At 46.7% G+C, this 21,948-nt stretch overlaps 2 protein-coding genes across 2 annotated transcripts in view; both read right to left on the minus strand.

The window, feature by feature from the left end:
- LOC126356349 (cuticle protein 16.5-like) overlaps positions 1-21,948 on the minus strand; it is a 39,958-nt gene that overhangs the window by 5,253 nt on the left and 12,757 nt on the right. The window lies entirely within an intron of this gene.
- On the minus strand, positions 16,007-17,347 carry LOC126356351 (cuticle protein 16.5-like). The gene is made up of 2 exons (XM_050007337.1): positions 17,309-17,347; positions 16,007-16,328 (listed from the first exon to the last, which is right to left on the minus strand). Exons 1-2 carry the CDS (start codon positions 17,318-17,320, stop codon positions 16,083-16,085), a joined length of 258 nt encoding a protein of 85 aa, XP_049863294.1. The 5' UTR covers positions 17,321-17,347; the 3' UTR covers positions 16,007-16,082.

Raw genomic sequence — 21,948 nt, forward strand, 5'->3', positions numbered from 1 at the left:
TCACAAGTTAGCAGGGAATTGTGACTCGTGATGTGAGGCAAGGACGGCGTATAGTTTTTCATCACCTGAAACATTGAAATTGCGGCAGTTGAAAATACGATCATAGTTGATATTAGCGCAATCCGGACTGTACACTTTCCGTCATCGCAACACTTTCCTGAATTATTCGATGACAGAGATGAAACCTTGATTAAAAGTTATTCGGCTCGATTTCTCGCGTGCTGCTGATGATATTTTCCACTCTGTGTTCTACGATGTACACACTCACAGGGTACTAGAAGGGTATTTATTGCCAAATACTATCTTCCACAGGAGTGAATTTCATTTGATTCAAATTCCTTTGTGTCAGCTATTATTAGTGTAGAAGCCTTTGGCAAAATTTTTCTGTTGTAATAACTAACCTTCTAGCAAGAATCTATCCAAGCCAACCAATGTGATGCCTCTTGCGAAACATGCGCACCATATGCCTACGTGCTCGAATTGTACATCTGGCGAGGTAGTATTAGCAAGTTTTCGATATTCTGCATCCTGTGAATGTTTACAAGGATTATCACAGATGTCCCACAGTTGTCCCACTTCCCGGTCCCCTGGCTATTCTGTTCTTTATATACCTGTACAGTGCTTTCTCTTGACTTACATTTGGACTAGTACTCTAAAAATTCCTGCATGTTTTGAAGAAAAATCCAATATTCTCTCATTTCTGATGGTAGGTTTTCCAATCAGATGACTTGTTCTGAATTTTCTTCATAGTAACAACTCATTCGGTACATTATTCATGGCCCGCATCTCGTGGTCGTGCGGTAGCGGTCTCGCTTCCCACGCCCGGGTTCCCGGGGTCGATTCCCGGCGGGGTCAAGGATTTTCTCTACCTCGTGACGGCTGGGTGTTGTGTAATGTTCTTAGGTAAGGTTAGGTTTAAGTAGTTCTAAGTTCTAGGGGACTGCTGACCTAAGATGTTAAATCCCATAGTGCTCAGAGCCATTTGAACATTATTCATGCAAAATATCCACGGGTGTACTGCCGGTCTATAGTGTCCAACGGGCACAATATTTCGGCGATCAAACATGTCGCCATCATCAGGTGAACTGACGGACTGAGCTCCTGTGAACGTGCCGGCACGGAGATCCGTACGCTATGGCTGCTCAGGGGGAACTGGGTTCGGTCGCGGCGGCGGCTGATTTAAATACCCTCCGCCCGCGGCGCGCTCCCTCCGCCGTCCGCGCCCCGCGCCACGGTAGCGCGGTGGAACAGATTGCGACGGCGTCTGAGATGACGTCGGTGTGATGGCTCTGCCCGCCGTGGTCGTCACAACTATGCGTTTGCTCGATTTACTCTTGATTAACCCAATCGCTGGTTTCCAAGCCTTGCTAAGACTATAGCCACAGTCACGGTTTATGAGGTCGCCATTGGTGCGAATTTCGATGGCCTCTCTAACAACGCTGTCCCAGTATCTCGACGTCTGTACCAGAATCCTCGTGCGGTCATACTCCATAGCGTGATTTTCCGACAAACAATGTTCAGCGACCGCCGACTTGCTCGGATACATCAGTCGAGTGTGCCTCTGGTGTTCACGGCATCGATTCTCGACGGTACGCATCGTCTGACCAATATAGGACTTGCCACATTGACACGGAATCTGGTACACGCCGGCCTTCCTCAAACCGAGGTCATCTTTGGCGCTCCCCACCAGTGCACGAGTTTTATTCGGAGGACAAAACACAGTTCCGACCCGGTGTTTCTTCAGAAAGCGGGCGATTTTCCCCGAGAGTGCGCCTGTGTATGGAATAAATGCAGTGCCTACCTCCTCCCTCGTGACTTCATCCATCTCAGCAGGTTGTGCTGCAGTGGTTGGGCGGGGAGCACGTTGGATCTGCCACTCTGAGTACCCATTCTTTCGAAACACAGTTCTCAGATATTCCTGGGGTAGACTCTCCGTGTCAGAGATAGTGCGCGCCCTATGTACTAGAGTTTTAAGTACCCCATTCCTCTGTGAAGGGTGGTGGCAGCTGTCTGCGTGCAAATACAGATAGTGCGCGCCCTATGTACTAGAGTTTTAAGTACCCCATTCCTCTGTGAAGGGTGGTGGCAGCTGTCTGCGTGCAAATACAGATAAGTGTGTGTTGTCTTTCGATACACCCCATGACCTAGGGTGCCGTCAGCCCTTCTCCTGACCAAACTGTCGAGGAAAGGTAATTTACCCTCCTTTCTTCGACGTCTTGGTCAGGAGAAGGGCTGACGGCACCCTAGGTCATGGGGTGTATCGAAAGACAACACACACTGATCTGTATTTGCACGCAGACAGCCCGCATTCTGAAGAAACACCGGGTCGGAACTGTGTTTTGTCCTCCGAATAAAACTCGTGCACTGGTGGGGAGCGCCAAAGATGACCTCGGTTTGAGGAAGGCCGGCGTGTACCAGATTCCGTGTCAATGTGGCAAGTCCTATATTGGTCAGACGATGCGTACCGTCGAGGATCGATGCCGTGAACACCAGAGGCACACTCGACTGATGTATCCGAGCAAGTCGGCGGTCGCTGAACATTGTTTGTCGGAAAATCACGCTATGGAGTATGACCGCACGAGGATTCTGGTACAGACGTCGAGATACTGGGACAGCGTTGTTAGAGAGGCCATCGAAATTCGCACCAATGACGACCTCATAAACCGTGACTGTGGCTATAATCTTAGCAAGGCTTGGGAACCAGCGATTGGGTTAATCAAGAGTAAATCGAGCAAACGCATAGTTGTGACGACCACGGCGGGCAGAGCCATCACACCGACGTCATCTCAGACGCCGTCGCAATCTGTTCCACCGCGCTACCGTGGCGCGGGGCGCGGACGGCGGAGGGAGCGCGCCGCGGGCGGAGGGTATTTAAATCAGCCGCCGCCGCGACCGAACCCAAAGTTTAACGCTGCGAAGAGCCAGGCAGTCATCTTTAGCAGAAGGATGCTGCCACCGGACCTACCGCCGGTCACGATCATGGGGGGCCCCATTCCATGGTTGCGGACCGGCAAATATCTCGGGGTGACATTGGACAGACACCTGACGTGGCTGCCACACATCCGCGACGTCAGAGGGCGGGTAGTGGGGCGCCTTCGTGCACTTTACCCATTACTCAATCCCTCATCGACGCTTCCTCCACGCCACGGCCTCACCATGTATCTGTCCCTCGTCCGACCGGTACTGGAATATGCGGCCGTGGTGTGGGGTAACGCGGCAGCGACGCACATTGCGACGCTCCAACGCGTGCAAAATAGGGCGCTGCGACTTGCGCTCCACAAGCCGCCTCGCTACCCAGCAAGGCTGCTCCATGAGGAAGCGGGCATCCCTTTCCTACGGTATCGCTTCCGGCAAATCGCAAGGGTGTTCTACTGCGATGCAGAACACTCTGCCAGTCGCCTGATTCGTGGTCTGGGCCGCCAGGTCCACCACAGGCCAACGACTCGATGGCCAGACCTTCTGCGAGAGTAATTTCTCTCGCAGCCCGATGTCGGAAAACAATATGGCGTCGCAATGACTGACGCCTAGTGAGGACAGCTCACTCCGTTAGGACAAACCGCACCCTGAAGATGTCACTGCAGGAACAGCAGCCCCGCTGGTTAACCTGCCCCTACACCTGGCATATGTAGCCAGCGTTTTACAGCGAGCGAGCGAGCGACCGAACCCAGTTCCCCTGAGCAGCCATAGCGTACGGATCTCCGTGCCGGCACGTTCACAGGAGCTCAGTCCGTCAGTTCACCTGATGATGGCGACATGTTTGATCGCCGAAATATTGTGCCCGTTGGACACTATAGACCGGCATTACACCCGTGGATATTTTGATTATCAAATACGCCGGGAGAAACTCAAGAATCACATTATTCATGCACTTCATTAATTATTGATTCTCCGAGTTTTTCATCTGCACAACAGTGAGATCATGACGTACTATCTGCTACTGCTAAGGTGGTTTTCTCAAAGCTAAGGTGGTATTTTACACAAGCATATCTTCTTTGTCGAAGGAAGTTGGGTCATTTCATGTTAACTGTTTACCTCAGGAACACAACACATATGTTCTTCACTGTGAATCTTCTGTATCTCAGCTGGCAGCTGAACTGTAGTATATCTTTATTTTGTTTTTAAGTAGAAAGTCTATCTTATCTACGAGCCTTAAAACATGGCTTCTATTAGCTTCAAGCATTCATTTTCCTCTTCACATTCATTTTCACTTGTTGCATCGCCTATCAGGCACACGATTTAGGCAGCAGATTCGATAAACAGCAACTTTGAGTGATATGTGGTTGTTCTGGCTTATTGTTACCGACTGAAACAGACTGATTATTATTTTACAATACTGCCCGTCTAGTGTAGCTAATCTTTGTGGAATTATCTGTTTAGTTCAGACTAAATCTTTCACTCTGCAGCAGAGTATAAGTTCTTCTGGAGTTTTGGGAGAATTAAAAGCTCTATGGGAGAGCGATAATAAGACTCGAAACTTCGTTTTTCGGGGGCAGTCCTGTTATCGGATAAGGTACAGCTCACGACCAGCCATCACAGCTTCACAGTTTCGCCATTTCTCAATTTTACCTGTGTGTCTACTAGAGATTCGGAGCTATCGCAAAGTGCTCCGACTGAGAACTTTCTATACTCATTTGCCCTGTCACGTATATCAGAATCCACTAAGCTCCAGCGTCTTCAGTATTTTTGGAGAAAGTTGGGGCTAGAAGATGAATTTTCATTTTAATGGTTTGATGACATCAAATAACACAGTAGCCATTTGCGTATCGTTGAGGCAACGTAAGTTATTTTAGTACAGGATTCTACATGTATAATTGTTAGCAGAAAGATATAATGCCGATCCCTATCTAATCTGTAGTAAATAGTCTATATATTTAAATGCGTAACTAGACTATTGTGAAGAGTAGACGTTGTGTTGTTGCCGCAAGCGCTTGTACATAGCCCGAACTTAAACAAATCACATTCGTGGCCCAAATGGAACAAAATATAGTCCAAAGTTTTAATAATAAGATTAACTTTTCTCCATTTATGTATAATGAATTAACCAACTTGATGATGATGATAAGTCCATGTGGTGCGGACATAAGTGTGACAATAAAAGCAATCACGGGTCGTTCCAGAGAGATTGTATCATCATAAAATTATAGCGATGAGTGTGACGAAATGTGTGCAGCGGTAACTGGAACACTTTTAACAGGAATCGTTGGGAATAGATTAAGACTGAGACCTCAATCGGCCATGACACTGAGTGACATTCTGCGGCGTTTGGCGCTGTGCCTCCCATCTGTCTGTGGCGGTCAGATCGGTGCCAGTAAGTCCTGGCGTACCTGGTGTAAGGTGTAAGGTTGCAGGTAACAGCTGTTCTCAGTACCTGTACAATTCCAATTCCAAGAACAATGTATGGAGAGCTGCAGGAAATGACAACCGGACTTCTTTGTTTTATGTTGAATAGAATGTGAATAATAGTATGTGGCAAGGAAGGAAATCCTTTTGTCATACTATTCCTGAGCATGGTATCAAATGGTATATTCCAGCAGGATACCGCTGGAATACTTTCATACCAGCCTTTAGGCAGCAATCTTCACGAAATGGCACAGCATGAATTTCAGGTATGACGACAAATCCCTTAAGATAACGTTCTGTGGCTATTTGTTTTCATTGCCATGGAATAACACGTGTATTGTGTTCGTTGGGATCACACTTGGTACCGATATTCACTATGAACATCCGTTCCGAATTGAATGAAAGTGTATCGTTTAGTTACTCTATGAACATCTCCAAAAATTTGATAAATATTTGACTGGTAGTTCATGGAGCAACATTTTCTATTAGTCTCAGGGCATCTTGGACGCAACACGAGTATTATTTTATATGACAGTTGCTTCGGAACATAATCTGGCTGTCATGGTGAAAGTGGTTTCTTTATATGAGAAGTAAGTATTTTTGATGTTAGAATATATTATAGAATTCGGTTTAGTACAAAGACGAGTGATGCAGGTTATCCTGTATGGTATCTTGGCAGACCAAAGACAGTCTCCCTCGTTTCGAACAGTGTGGTGAACCACTGACAAATGTGTCACAAGAGTGGTCAGCATGACAGTCTGTCAATCCTAAGGGCCCGGGTTCGATTCCCGACTGGGTCGGAGATTTTCTCCGCTCAGGGATTGGGTGTTGTGTTGTCCTAATCATCATCATTTCATCCCCATCGACGCGCAGCTCGCCGAAGTGGCGTCAACTCGAAAGACATGCACCAGGCGAACGGTCTACCGGACGGGAGGCCCTAGCCACACGACATTTCTTTTTCATTTCACTGACAAGTAGCGCATTAAAATCATTACTTCTCCAGTACGCTGCAGACTGGAGTATTATGGTGCTGGGTAACCGCCGCTTATTCTTTCGTTCTCCTTCCCCGTCCACCAGGCTGCTGTCGGCGAGTCTGTAAGATAAGCGGCGTGGGTGTGATTTAGGGCTGGCTGTCCCTGTTTCACAACCAGCGGAGGTCGTCGACTGCGCAGGGAATCGGGCAATTTTTAAAGCTACTGAAAAAGGTTTAATGGTCCAGCTCGTGCCCCACTATTCAGTCAGAGTCTCTTATTAAACAGCAGCACCATCGCCTTCTTTGTGCTCCGATACGACAGTATTTTCACTGGCTCATTACTTTTTTGTGTTAAGATATTTGATTTTTTCCGGAAAGTCATATATGTTGTTCTGTTTTTGATAAGATTGTTACGACCCATCAGCTGACTGCTGAAATGTCTCGGTCTTACTCAGAACTTCGTGGTACAATACCTATGTTCTTGCTTCGTCTATCAATCGTAAATTAGCCACAGAGTAATCTCGTCTGACCAACCGCTCATTGCGGCGTTAGCTCCAACATTGTCAATGGATGCAGTTATGTGCTATGTTGATTTGCTAGGAACGATACGTAGCTGCTGAAGGACCGAAAGAGAATGGGGAGGTTACACACACTATTGTGTTGACTTGCCTAGACCCTGTTTCTCACTGTTAAACTAGAGCTTTTAAAACTTTTACCTGACCACGTAACTTATGCTTTTCCTGCTGTTGCTTGAAATTTAACTCTGACAATATATGTACTTGTTACATCAAATTGGGAATAATCCTGAGTGTAGCAGCAGAATGGGTGTCTGGCATTGTACGTAATTTATTACTATGTTTTACAACAGCAAAAAAATAAAAATAGAAGAACTTTAACTCCAACACGTAAACGATAACTACACGCTATTCTTTCGAGCGTATCGAGCTTCACAGAGACTCAGAAGAACTCTATGCCACATGCCTAAATCGCCAACTAGTACAACACGAGGAATTTCTCACTCTTTGCATACACATTACCTTACTACGCTACTGCGAAACAGAAAACATTTAATTCTTCAGGGTTTCCCGACGAGACGCTATCATGTTGAAGAATTTTCACACCAATTATGCGATATGCGTGCTGGGGTGGAGGACGAGTGGTCCAGTCCATGCTCGGATGCGTCAGTGACACAGCGATATCTGCAACAACAATTGTCTATTGTGCAGAGTGTACAAAGGTAGAGGCGTCTTTAGGGCTGCGGTCTGCAGCGAAGCACTGCTGGCGCCTTGTCAGCGAATCATGACGTCACTGCAGCAGGTCCGTACCACGGCCGCGTGCAGTGCAGATGGCGGCGGGACGAGAAAGGCGCTTCCCTCGCAGGCATTCCGCGATGACCCAGTGCAGCTACGACCTCAGCGCTGTCGAAGACAGGCTGTTGTGCACTCAGGTGGAGACTGCTGCCAGGTCCAGGATGCCACTTGTGAATACAGTATCCTCGTCGTCCTGATAACAGTACAGTGCTGGAGTTGTTTCACAGCCAACCTCTCATCACCAGAGATGTTTGATTTCGGAAACGTGGTTTTGGTGAGCTCCCTAAAATTCGATATCTGCAGCCTCACTGGCAATAAGTTCCTTAGCCACATGTCCACTCACTGAGAAAGGCAGCAACAGAAACATTTCTGGGGCTAACTGCGAAATTAAGACCCTTCATCAGTACTTTCAAGGTGGTTGCGTCGAATTCCTTCTGCTATAAGCAGACAAGGGAATGCTACCATCGTCCTACAGAAGACAGATTGTGTCAATAAGATGCGATAACTTCTTGATAACCGGGCGTGCAGGCCGGTAGAAAGGAATCCCGCGGTCAGGGCTCTTCTAAAGAACCACGAAAGATCGTTCAGCAGCTGAGGGCAAAACCACCAGTACCACCTAGACTTTATGGCCAGGCTATGGTGCACAAGGAAGACGTTCCTCTACGTGCAGTAGTCAGGAACATTGGCGTAGCCACGTACCTTACTGCTTAATACCTTAAGAAGACGCTCTCGACATATGTGGGGAAGTGTGTTCATCACATTGCAAACTCAGAGGATTTGTTAGAATGTGTCAGGCATCTACAGATCACAGACTTTAACATCATGGTCAGTTTCGACGTCGTCTCCCTGTTCACCCACGTACCACTGAATGATTCATTTGAGTTGATTGGAGACAAGTTGGACTGTGCTCTCTTGGACTTATTCAGGCACATATAGGCGTCGACGTTATAGGAAACTTGTGAAATTGATAGTGACGTCACATAATACAAAAATTACCAATCATATCGTCCCACCCTAGGAGCCAACAGTTAACTGATTTCAGTAATTAAATGAAATCAAACACAAAAGGTTATAAGGTCAAGGGGTTGATGTGTGAATGGATCAATTTGCTTAGATGATTAAAGCAGAATATAAATGTATTTATTTCAGTACTGTTTTACAAACGATTTGACTGGGCACGGACATTACTCATTTATTAATTCGAGGACCATTGGCAGTGTATGGCTGTCAGCGGCAGGCGCCGAGTCGGTGTGGCGCGTCGCCTCGGAGCTGTGCATTGCGAGCCGGCTGCCCTCACCAGCAATCGCGGCATTGCGACAAGACCCAGATACGATCTCCGCTTTGTCTGCCCGATGTTGGTTGTGTGGCCGAGGCTGTGATATCACGGTATCGGAAGGTGGATGTTGGCGACGGATGGAAGAGACCTGATGTACTCCCTTTCCGGCTCCATCTCACAGACTAATTGTTCTCTCTCCACTTCCCAGCTCAAGTCTTCCTCGAAATTTTCTCCTCTCGCGGCTTTGTCATTGGCGGACTAAATTTACAATGCATCCCAAAGGCAGATCGACGTTTGAGTACCACGTCAGTCCTCCCATTGCAGGAAGGAAATTGTTTATCTTGCGTGGGCCGGTGCGTGGCTCGGGAAGTTGCACCTTTATCAAAATTTCACATTCTTACAATGTTTTTCCGCATTTCGAAGCTTTCGTGAGAGCAGCTACACAACAATTCTCCGTAACTGCAACCTCTACTTGAGGCCTGGACTGACTCATTTTTTGGCTTCGTCTCAGAGTCTGCTGGCGTCCGTGATTTATAAAGAACGTCCTTACTGTTGAGAAAAACTCATTCTTAAGAAGGCGGACATCTTCCACACGCCTCCCTGCATGAATTGTCTGGAGTTTGTGTACGCTCCTCCCTGTGCCCATGCAGTGCTGGAACTGTCGGCACATTCCTGCATTCTAAGTCAGGGAAAATGACTTCTGATAGGTCAGAAGAACAGTCACATGTTTCCACTTGGACATTCTTGCTTTTCCATCCTTTGCAAGGGTCTTTCAGTTCACAGTGTCCTTCTCATTGTCAGCCAGTCTCTTCGCAACCTGTTCCTTCTTAAGCGAGCCGAGGGTGTCAGTCCAGATGCCCACTGCGTGCTTGCAGAGTGGCTGAAATGTCCTCTCCTCTGGCCCTCGCCACAGGGGATCCGGCTCCCTCCTCCTCCTTGGCCACTGTGCTGTGAGGCAGATATATCACGATGTACTACCTGTATGGGGTCCTTCTACGAGCAAATGGAAGGGGTAGCAATGGGCAGGTCTCTCGCATCGGCAGTGGCAAACCTCCTTATGGACAGATTTGTAAAGGAGGAAATTACATCAGTCCTTGATCAGCCTAAATGCTTTGTAGGTACATAGTTGACAAGTTTGTATTATGGCTCCAGGAGAGGGGAAAGGTCGATGTTTTCTTGGACCACCTAAAATCACGCCACCCTCACAGTAAATTCACCATGAACTGGAGAACAATGGACTATTCCCATTCCTAGATGTACTAGTGAAGAGGAATGCAGTGTGTACTGCAAACACATCCCACCTTCGTCTACCTGCAAGCAATCAGTTGCCACCATCCAGCGCACAAAAATTGTGTACTCATAACTGTGGTTCATCGGGCACGAATTCTATCAGATCCTAATAATTTGGCGACTGAGATAGAAGACCTACAATCTATGCTCTATAATAATGAAATTCTTCTCGAGATGTTCAAAAGGCACCGTGTCCTGATTCTCCGCCAGACGTTCCTGAAGAGGTACAAGAAGAAACAACAAAGGTTGTATATTTGCCTCATGTCCGTCCAATATCTGCCAAAATCAGCATCATTCTCCTCAAACATAACAACAAGAGCGTGTTACAACCACCCACCAAGATAAATTCTCTGCTAGTGAATGTGAATGTGCGTTTGCAGAAACCGGGTGTTTGCCACATATCATATGAATTTGGTATGACAAACATCTGACAGACGACTAGGACCATTGATATCAAGTGCAAATAACACCAAAGGCACACCAGCCTGAGACAGTTTTATTAACTTTAATAATGCAAAGACTCTAACACAAATATCGAGGTACTGAGACAACGTTATTAAAGAGTCTTTTGAGACTAAGGTCACAGAGAACCATGACACCAGTTTCCAACTGAACTCTGCCTGGAACCCAGCACTCGACCTTCTGAAGACATAACAGTGGCAGCTTCCATACCCCAGGGCCCAATTATGGAGATGGATTTAGAGAAAACTGCACAGTACATGTAACAAAGGATGCACGTGAAATGGTAACTCAGACAACAGACCCAATACCTGAGGACGTTCTACTGAGTCTCGAGCGGCAAAGTGGACACCAGTGGGCTGAAAATAACACTGCAGCTGCTCCTGGCAGGAACGGACGTGGGAAAAGACCCCTGAAACGACACACCACAGTTACAGAACGTCCTAATCACAGGAGGGTTTAAGTGACGACAATCGGAAGATAAAATGTCTAGCACGACTTGCGCTTCATTCAGAACTTCATGCAGCAAGATTACAACGAATAATAACTACAAACTACGTGCACGGCGTTCGGAACTGCCGCGGCTAGAAGAAAGCTCTGCAGTCGCTACTACTGGTCAGCGCATAGCACAGACAGAACGCCTGAAGCGGCGCGTACCGTAGACGGAGCGACTGGCACAACATGGACACAAATACCGGACTCGTATCGCCATGGAATCAGTGTTAGACACAGGAAGCAAATGAAGAAGACTGCGAGTCACGCAGATGAAATATCGCGCAAGAGATACGTGAATAACAGACAGAAACCCTACTGTTCAACATGTCAACCCCTCGCCCGGAAAGCCTGAAGAAGTAAATTTATTCTGTTTCGCAAGAGTAGTATAGTAAGATACTGTATGATCGTCCAGTTAGGCGTGCAGTCTTATGCACTGGTTTCCGAGCGGGAAGGTATGACGGTCCGTGACACGAATCAGCCCGGTGGAGTCGTCCGGTGTGCCGGCCAGCCTGTGGATGGTTTGTATGGCGGTTTTCCATCTGCCTCGGCGAATGCTCGCTGGTTCCCCTTATTCTGCCACAGCTACACTGCGCAAACACTTTCTCCACGTACACGTATACCATAATTACTCTACCACGCAAACATTGGTGTTACACTCGTCTGGTGTGAGACATTCCCGGGGGCTCCACTGGGGGCCGAGCCGCACGATAACCATGGGTTCGGTGTGGGGCGGCGGTTGGGTGAGAGGTCTGCTGTAGCCTATTGTGGGGTTGTGTACCACTGAGGCTACGCCGGGGACGAATCCTCTCCGTCGTTTCTAGGTCCCCAGTTCAATACAATACAAAACAAGGCTAACTATGTTTGATGGATCGATGATCTTACTCGAATAAACTTCAGGCAAGGAGTCTGTCGTGGCGCGTGGTATTCACGGATGCTTACTTGTTTGCCATTTTCTTATGACTGGTTTAATTAATTTTAAGGAGTTTTATTTATGTATGTAGAAATTTTGAGCCCACAGAACAGCGAGTGAGAGCTAGGAAGTGCTTGTAACTGTGTGGCTTGACACCATACGCAAAGTTCTTGACAGCTGTTTATTGGAAAGCGGCCTCTTAAAAATTCTGGGTGGCTTATGGCCGTTTCACAACTTTCCTGTGAGTCTTGACTACCCTAAGTGCGATCTGAATTGATCTGGTCCAGCAGTCGTGCCCACTACTTGCATTCTCGAGAATTGTTGGCAGTAAGGGGAGTGACTAAGTGTGTTTGTTAAACGACGAATTCCTTGCTGCTTTAATTAAGTATGAAAGAAATGTTCTCCGTTCTAAATGTTTCACATGTAGTGTTAGTTGTTTAACTTTTTGGTGAATCTCAATCGATGAAAAGTTTTTGACGAACGTATAACTAAACGAAGTTTACCAGAGAGAGAGACAAACGTAGCAGAACTGTTATTGGAGCAACTCATTTGAATAAATGTCTGGATTAGTGAAACAGGTTATATGCTAGTTGCTGAAGCGTGACTGAAGCTACGATCATTCGTGTTTGGCTTGCTCCATTGTTCTGATTGTGCTAAAGAAGTTTGGCAATTTCTGAAAGAAAATTCACATTGGGAGTAACTAGAACATACATGCGTTCTTAGAATGTGATAATGGTCACATTTTAATAAACGTGTTTAGTGATGGATAAATTTTGGTGTATTCCCTCTCAACCCACCACCACCCATATGCATTAGTGTTGTACCCTTGCTACACGTATGTAGTGCTCAGAGTAGGTGCTCAAACAAACATCCCTTCATCTACAAATATTCAGCGACTCGTTGGATCACGACCTCTGAGAAAGAAGGAGCGGAGTGCAATTTGTTTTCAAAAAGGCTCTGAGCACTATGGGACTCAATATCTCAGGTCATCAGTCCCCTAGAACTTAGAACTACTTAAACCTAACCAACCTAAGGACATCACACACATCCATGCCCGAGTCAGGATTCGAACCTGCGACCGTAGCGGTCGCGCGGTTGAACACTGTAGTGCCTAGAACCGCTCGGCCACTCAGGCCGGCACTTGTTTTTCATTACGAATGCAGAGGGGGAAAGGGGAGGTATATGACTGAAGAAATGAGAATGAATGCTGACAATGCAATGAGAAGAACGGAGGCGTGTTGTGCGTGGAAGAAGTGGAGTAAACGTTTAAACGCAAAATACTTCTGTAAAAGCGGAATAATAAAAAACACTGTACTCTCTTTTCTGTATTTGTGTTTAATAATGCACGTGTTTTGTATGAGATTCGCTGTAACAGACGTGTAGTGATGAATGTAATAAAATTTAACGTCTACAGCCGTCCTTTCGATGTTATTTATTATATGGCAACCAATTTCGGTAGTTCAGTACACTATCTTCAGGCCTTAACTGCCGCCTAGGGGTTTAACTCCAGTCGTCGCTGACAGCCACAGTTTCATCAGTTCATACACGTTGGCTACTGATGGAATAGTGTATATGACTGGAGTTAACCCTTTCAGAGTGAATAAAGGACTGAAGATTGTCTACTGAATCAAGAAACTGGTCGCCATCTAATAAATAACATCGAAAGAACGACCGCAGGTGTTCAGTTTAGTACATAAGCGAATGGCCGAAGTACCTCAGACCTTCAGTTAGAGGGACAGATATACACTCCTGGAAATTGAAATAAGAACACCGTGAATTCATTGTCCCAGGAAGGGGAAACTTTATTGACACATTCCTGGGGTCAGATACATCACATAATCACACTGACAGAACCACAGGCACATAGACACAGGCAACAGAGGATGCACAATGTCGGCACTAGTACAGTGTATATCCACCTTTCGCAGCAATGCAGGCTGCTATTCTCCCATGGAGACGGTCGTAGAGATGCTGGATGTAGTCCTGTGGAACGGCTTGCCATGCCATTTCCACCTGGCGCCTCAGTTGGACCAGCGTTCGTGCTGGACGCGCGGACCGTGTGAGACGACGCTTCATATAGTCCCAAACATGCTCAATGGGGGACAGATCCGGAGATCTTGCTGGCCAGGGAAGTTGACTTACACCTTCTAGAGCACGTTGGGTGGCACGGGATACATGCGGACGTGCATTGTCCTGTTGGAACAGCAAGTTCCCTTGCCGGTCTAGGAATGGTAGAACGATGGGTTCGATGACGGTTTGGATGTACCGTGCACTATTCAGTGTCCCCTCGACGATCACCAGAGGTGTACGGCCAGTGTAGGAGATCGCTCCCCACACCATGATGCCGGGTGTTGGCCCTGTGTGCCTCGGTCGTATGCAGTCCTGATTGTGACGCTCACCTGCACGGCGCCAAACACGCATACGACCATCATTGGCACCAAGGCAGAAGCGACTCTCATCGCTGAAGACGACACGTCCCCATTCGTCCCTCCATTCACGCCTGTCGCGACACCACTGGAGGCGGGCTGCACGATGTTGGGGCGTGAGCAGAAGACGGCCTAACGGTGTGCGGGACCGTAGCCCAGCTTCATGGAGACGGTTGCGAATGGTCCTCGCCGATACCCCAGGAGCAACAGTGTCCCTAATTTGCTGGCAAGTGGCGGTGCGGTCCCCTACGGCACTGCGTAGGATCCTACGGGCTTGGCGTGCATCCGTGCGTCGCTGCGGTTCTGTCCCAGGTCGACGGGCACGTGCACCTTCCGCCGACCACTGGCGACAACATCGATGTACTGTGGAGACCTCACTCCCCACGTGTTGAGCAATTCGGCGGTACGTCCACCCGGCCTCCCGCATGCCCACTATACGCCCTCGCTCAAAGTCCGTCAGCTGCACATACGGTTCACGTCCACGCTGTCGCGGCATGCTACCTGTGTTAAAGACTGCGATGGAGCTCCGTATGCCACGGCAAACTGGCTGACACTGACGGCAGCGGTGCACAAATGCTGCGCAGCTAGCGCCCTTCGACGGCCAACACCGCGGTTCCTGGTGTGTCCGCTGTGCCGTGCGTCTGATCATTGCTTGTACAGCCCTCTGGCAGTGTCCGGAGCAAGTATGGTTGTTCTGACACACCGGTGTCAATGTGTTCTTTTTTCCATTTCCAGGAGTGTACAAAAAATTTAATGACGAAGGACCCAGATACAGCTTAAAATTAGAAAATGAGAAAAAAACTAGAACTGTAATCGAACACTTTAACTGGATTATTACAACGCAAAAAACGTCATAATATTTAGTGATAGTTGAATTCATATTACCTGCATCTTCCTTCGGGATTTAGGGTAAATCACGTGAGAGGTGCATGGCCAGAGGGGATTAGAAATGCTCCTCTCACGAATACGAGCGCAGTGTCCTACCACTCTGCACCTCGCTTGGTATTAGCATATGAGCACTATCGATAATTGAAAAGTATCTAATCAGCAATTTTCAAGTACCAAGTACTGAGGATTAACATAGATTAAACCTTTCCATGCGGCAAAACGCTTGCGCTGTACCAGATTGCACTGCACTGAGGATTAACATAGATTAAACCTTTCCATGCGGCAAAACGCTTGCGCTGTACCAGATTGCACTGCACTGAGGATTAACATAGATTAAACCTTTCCATGCGGCAAAACGCTTGCGCTGTACCAGATTGCACTGCACTATAAAGTTATTCCTGTGAAATGTACATGATATAGCGTGTGAAAGTGATACTGCAAGCCTGAAGTTTAGATAACCACAGTTACATATTCTGAGTCAGGTGAGAGATGAATTGACTCAGCGACTCAGCCTCAGAGTTAATTATCTTTGAAAGTGATACTCAGATCATGTTGTTGTAAAAACGACTATGTTTTCCGTGAAACCATCCCAGAAGGACGATATTTAGGAGAAATAGTGAAAAAACAACAAAAAATAAATTAGGTTTGTTTAGGTATATATTTCATACTATTTATGTATTTACAAATGGCACCACGTCTACAGTAATCTCCTCGTTCAGTGGATCTTGAGGATCGGTGCCGCAGCTGCGTAGGGCAGAGGGGCGGCGATGGCGGGGGCGGCGACAGCCAGAGGGGCGGCGCGCAGAGCGGGGGCCACGGCCAAGGCGGGGGCGGCGGCGATGGCGGGGGCGGCGTAGGCCACGGGGGCGGCGATGGCGGGGGCGGCGACGGCCGCTGGCGCCACGGCCACGCCTCCCAGGTAGCCGGCCGACACGGCGGCGAACAGCAGGGGCAGGATCACCTGTAAGCACACAGCATGCGTCCCACATCATTGTGTTCTAATATCGCTCCAAAGCATTCACATAGTTCACTCAAGCGCCAGGTTTACTTTTTCTTCCTTTCCTAAATTGCTAAATCTAAAGTCACTATGATTCCTTTGCAGTTGAAACTCCCAGTTTCGTTTCGCAACCTTGTCCTATGCAGGTAAACTGTTTTGTCTTTAATGATGTCAACCTCGGCGTAACGTTAAATATATTTCGTACATCTCAAATGCGCGGCAGGCTTCATTGTTTCGAAACATTTGTAACAATGTTCTATTTTTCGCGTTGGGAGGCAGTGACATGTAAGCACAGAAACATAATGACAGAGACAAAATTTTCAGAGAAATATTCAAAATCTAGTGAATTTGTATATTTAAGGCAACATCAAGTTACATATGCGGTTTCTTTCTAACTCCCCATGTCCTTTGCAACGAATTGTTGCAAATTGAGACTCCAGTTTCGTATGCTAAGGCAAGGTTTTTCTGGTGTGTGACCATGTCATCGTAAATTTTTGTCAATCAACGTTTCCGCCTTTGTTGCAAGATTTTCCGAAACATTAAGTTATAAAACCCCTTGGCGACTCAGTTACCCACTCGGAACACAGTGATCACAACCACGGTGCCTGAAGCCCAGTTTCGGACAAAAATGTGTTTCTGGATGAGGAGACAAAGCAATGGCCGTTGAAAAAGGGTTATTTCGTACTCATTTCTGAATTTTACGCCTTTGAAATAGCCTTCTGATATAAATAACATGAAAGTAGCGTGACGTAATCAACATATTTTACAATCAGGGACCAACATATGGAACTAACAATTCCCTGCTTGGTAATAATAGTTGTCGGAGTTATGTTGATTAGTATTGTTGGCGATAAAGTATACGGCTTTCAACATCTCTGAGTGTAATATGGAAGCGAAATAAAGCGAATGAAACCAGCGGGAGACGAGGCTCCTTGGACACTCACCAGCTTGTACATGTTGCGTGTGTTGTGTCGGCGGAGCAGACTGTGCTGACCAGAGGAGGGACCGGGTTTATATACCTGCAGAGCCACGCCCGGAGACCCTCCGCGCGGCCTTGCTTCCTGCAGTAGACCCTGGACAGCCGAGTCCGGCTGCGCTCCCATTGTCCGGACAGCTGCCAGAGACAGCATCACGCTTGTCAATCGCATTAAAGGGCAATGTCGAATAGGGATTTCACGTATGGGATCTCTCAGGTCTTAAGCATATGTGGTGTCTGTACATATAAAATTTCAAACCACTTGACATAAAAGTTCCACATACGAGGTGTTGATGAAAGGTGCCCACAACACAACATGAATAGTGACGCCGAAGAAGTGTCATGGCCGGCATTGGTGGCCGAGCGGTTTTAGGCGCTACTGTCTGGAACCGCGCAACTTCTACGGTCGCAGGTTCGAATCCTGCCTCGGGCATGGATGTGTATGATGTCCTTAGGTTAGTTAAGTTTTAGTAGTTCTAAGTTCTAAGGGACTGATGACCTCAGATGTTAAGTCCCATAGTACACAGGGCCATTTGAACCATTTTTTTAAAATAATTTACTACCAATATAAATGTAGCATAAAATCATGCAGGAGGAAGACAACCATTGTTACAGTAATCAGTAGTTCCGCTTACAGGCTGACTCGTTCGCATTAGTGAGAGTCACATATCGTGCAAGGAATAACTTAATTGCTCATATGACGCGTTTTGGGCTACTAATCTGTAAATGTTTGTTTACGTACAACAGGAAACGTATACATACGTGCAGCAATATTCCATGGATGCCTGATGATAGCTAATTCCGAAAAGCTTCATATGAGAAATGACGCCATTACTTGACAGATGTCTGACTGTTACTATTGAGACCCAGAAAACCCTTCTGCAGAATTAGCGATTTATTTACTACTTTTCAACGAGCGAAAGTCTCACCACTGCGTCTACATTTGCGACGGACAGTTTTATTTTTATTTTTCAATTTATTTCCCCATCAGTAGGAAGCTTTGAATTGTGAGGGTGAATACCCAATGTCTCACTGAATGCTCATTTATTGTTGCGTTTTCTTGTCTCTTTACTATGAATCGGTCACGTAATTCACGATTTACCATTTTCTGAAAATTTTTTTGCTTTGACGAATTATGTTTTTAATCTGGTCTCGATGTTTTGTAACACAACGTTTCTCTTTATCTGTTGTAATTTTCAGATGCGGTGTCATATCAACTGCTAAGCTTGGACGACACAGAGCAGGATGATCAACATTCCCATATTTTCCCTTGGTTATTTTGAACATACCTTATACATATCAGCCCGATATCCTACTGGGAACTTCGTTTCCTTGGAGTTGATGGCCGACAAGATGAACCATTCCTTCCCTGGAAATCCGCCACTGGTAACATTGCTTCATCTCTCAGCCACGACACTTCCTTCATCTGGTGCCTTCTCATCTAATGCCTCCTCATCTGTTAAAAGTGTATTAAACTCTGCTATTACAGCGTCATCTTCTGTCAACTGTTTGGTCGAGCGATTCAGTCCGAAACCGTGGTGCTGCTACGGTCGCAGCTTCGAATCTTGCTTCGGACATGGATGTGTGCGATGTCATTAGGTTAGTTAGGTTTAAGTAGTTCTTAGTTTAGGAGACTAATGACCTTAGAAATTAAGTCCCATGGTGCCCAGAGCCATTTGAACCATTTTTATGACTAATGACCTCAGATGTTAAGTCCCGCTTAGAGCCATTTGAATTTTTTCTGTCAACTGTTGCTTTAGTTGTTCACAAATAATATGCACTTTTCCTGTAGGTACAACTTCTGCAATAACAAAGTATTGCTCTTATAAGTGCAAGCATGGAACACTTACTAACTTTGTAAACATAATTCCACACCACAAAGATAGTGTGATCTACTCTAACAACGAACACAGTCCGGACGTGTTGTAACACGGCGTTGCTTGCAGAGCAACATAAATGGAGAGAGTTAGTAGAAGTGAAATCGATTACTGCCGCACCTGCTCCTCCTACTCCCGTTAATACCGGTGCAGCATAGCAGCTAAAACCTTACAATGGGATTTCCTTTCTAGTCAGTAACAAGGCCTTTCCTTGTGAACTACCGAGCGAGGTGGCCCAGTGGTTAGCACGCTGGACTCGCATTCGGGAGGACGACGATTGCAAACTAGCATCCGGCCATCAAGATTTAGGTTTTCCATGATTTCCCTAAATCGTTTCAGGCAAATGATGGGATGGTTCCTTTGAAAGGGCACGGCTGATTTCCTCCCCCATCCCCCATCATTCCCTAACCCGAGCTTTTGCTCCGTCTCTAATTACCACGTTGTCGACGGGACGTTAAACGCTAATCTCCTCCTCCGCCACCTTGTCAGCTTCTTCAGTCGTCGGTGTCTACACTTTAATACTTGTCCCCAGTTATTACGTTTATATGGGCACTTGCCGTAGATATTTTTAAATAGTACTTTTTTCGTGCATGTTAATTGTTCCTTTAGGTACAATATTACTGAGTTAACGGGATAAGACCTCACAAGCTAGTGCCCTAACTACGAGGTTTCACGGAGCCACATGGTGCCAATAAGACTTACCTACGACACTCCCCTGCAGCACACCTGGAATCACTCTTTCTTCGGAAGACTTCTCTCCACTGAGAATGACATGCTGCGTTCTGTTACCTAGGAACTCTTCAATCCAATCACACAATTGGTCTGATAGTCCATATGCTCTTACTTTGTTCATTAAACGACTGTGGGGAACTGTGTCGAAGGCCTTGCGGAAGTCAAGAAACACGGCATCTACCTGGGAACCAGTGTCTATGGCCCTCTGAGTCTCGTGGACGAATAGTGCGAGCTGGGTTTCACACGACCGTCTTTTTCGAAACCCATGCTGATTCCTACAGAGTAGATTTCTAGTCTCCAGAAAAGTCATTATACTCGAACATAATACGTGTTCCAAAATCCTACAACTGATCGACGTCAGAGATATAGGTCTATAGTGCTGCACATCTGTTCGACGTCCCTTGTCAGCTTCTTCAGTCGTCGGTGTCTACACTTTAATACTTGTCCCCAGTTATTACGTTTATATGGGCACTTGCCGTAGATATTTTTAAATAGTACTTTTTTCGTGCATGTTAATTGTTCCTTTAGGTACAATATTACTGAGTTAACGGGATAAGACCTCACAAGCTAGTGCCCTAACTACGAGGTTTCACGGAGCCACATGGTGCCATTAAGACTTACCTGTTATCCGCCCATCAAATTTAGCACAATGAGTCTTAATTTGATATCGCGGCTGCCATATACCGCAATCGTTGATAAATGGAAACAACTTTCCCTAAGAGAATGTTCACAACAGCTTCGAAAACTGCAATAGAATCGTAAACCAAGGTAATGCCAGACCGGCATGTATTCACAGAACTTTCCCTACTCCTCTCTGTCGAGAATTGCACTTCCATTACAGCCACACCTCCTAATACCGTGTCCGACCTCTTTTTGCCGAGTGTAGCGCAGCAGGTCGACGTGGTATGGATACAACAAGTCGTTGGAAGTACCCTGTAGAAATATTGAGCTATGGTGCCTCCATAGCCACTCATAATTGTGAAAGATTTTCTGGGGCAGGATTTTGTGTACGAACTGACCTCTTAATCATGTCCCATAAATGTTCGACTGGATTCACGACGCATGGTCTGGGTGGCCAAACCATCCGCTCGGAGAGTCCAGAATGATCTTTAACCCCATCACGAACAGTTGTTGCCCAGTGACAAGCCCCGCTGTCATCCATAAAATTTCCATCGTTGTTTGGGTACATGGCAGCCACGGATAGCTGTAAATCGTCTCCAAGTAGCCGAATGTCCTGAGGACCCAGTTAATTCTCTGTAAATACAGACCACACCATTACGGAGCCACCATCAGCTTGCACAATGCCTTCTGACAACGTGGATATATGGCTGCGTGGGGTCTGAGCCACACTCAAACCCTACCAGATCTTTCCAACTAAAATAGGGATTCATCTGATAACGCAGCAGTTTTCCCATCGTCTAGGGTCCAATCGATATCGTGCTGTTAGCAAATGCACTCGCGTCGGTCGTCAGCTGCCACAGCCCACTAACGCCAAATCTCACCTCGCTGTCCTAGAGTATACGTTTGTCGTGCGTCCCACATTGATTTCTGCGGTTATTCCATACAGTGTTGCTTGTTTGTTAGCACTGACAACTCCGCACCAACACCGCTGCTCTCGGTCGTTAATCGAAGGCCGGCAGCCACTACGTGGTCTGTGGTGAGAGGTAATGCCTGAGGAATAGTATTCTCAGCACACTCTTGACGCTGTGGATCGCGGAATACTGCATACCCTAACTATTTACGAAATGGAGTGTCGTATGCGTCTATCTCCAACTACCATTCCGGGTTCAAGGTCTGTTAATTCCCACCGTGTGGCCATAGTCACGTCGGAAACCTTCTGATGTGAATCACCTGAGTACAAATTCAGCTCTGTCGAAAGACTGTGCTTTTGTACCTTGTGTACGCGATACTACCTTCATCTGGACTCAGACATAGCTATCCCTCGACGTTTGTCAACTCAGTGTAATATTGTAGAAACTGCAGGAATTCCCCCCCCCCC

This window comes from Schistocerca gregaria, chromosome 3, assembly GCF_023897955.1.
Source record: "Schistocerca gregaria isolate iqSchGreg1 chromosome 3, iqSchGreg1.2, whole genome shotgun sequence".
Taxonomy (NCBI): Eukaryota; Metazoa; Arthropoda; class Insecta; order Orthoptera; family Acrididae; genus Schistocerca; species Schistocerca gregaria.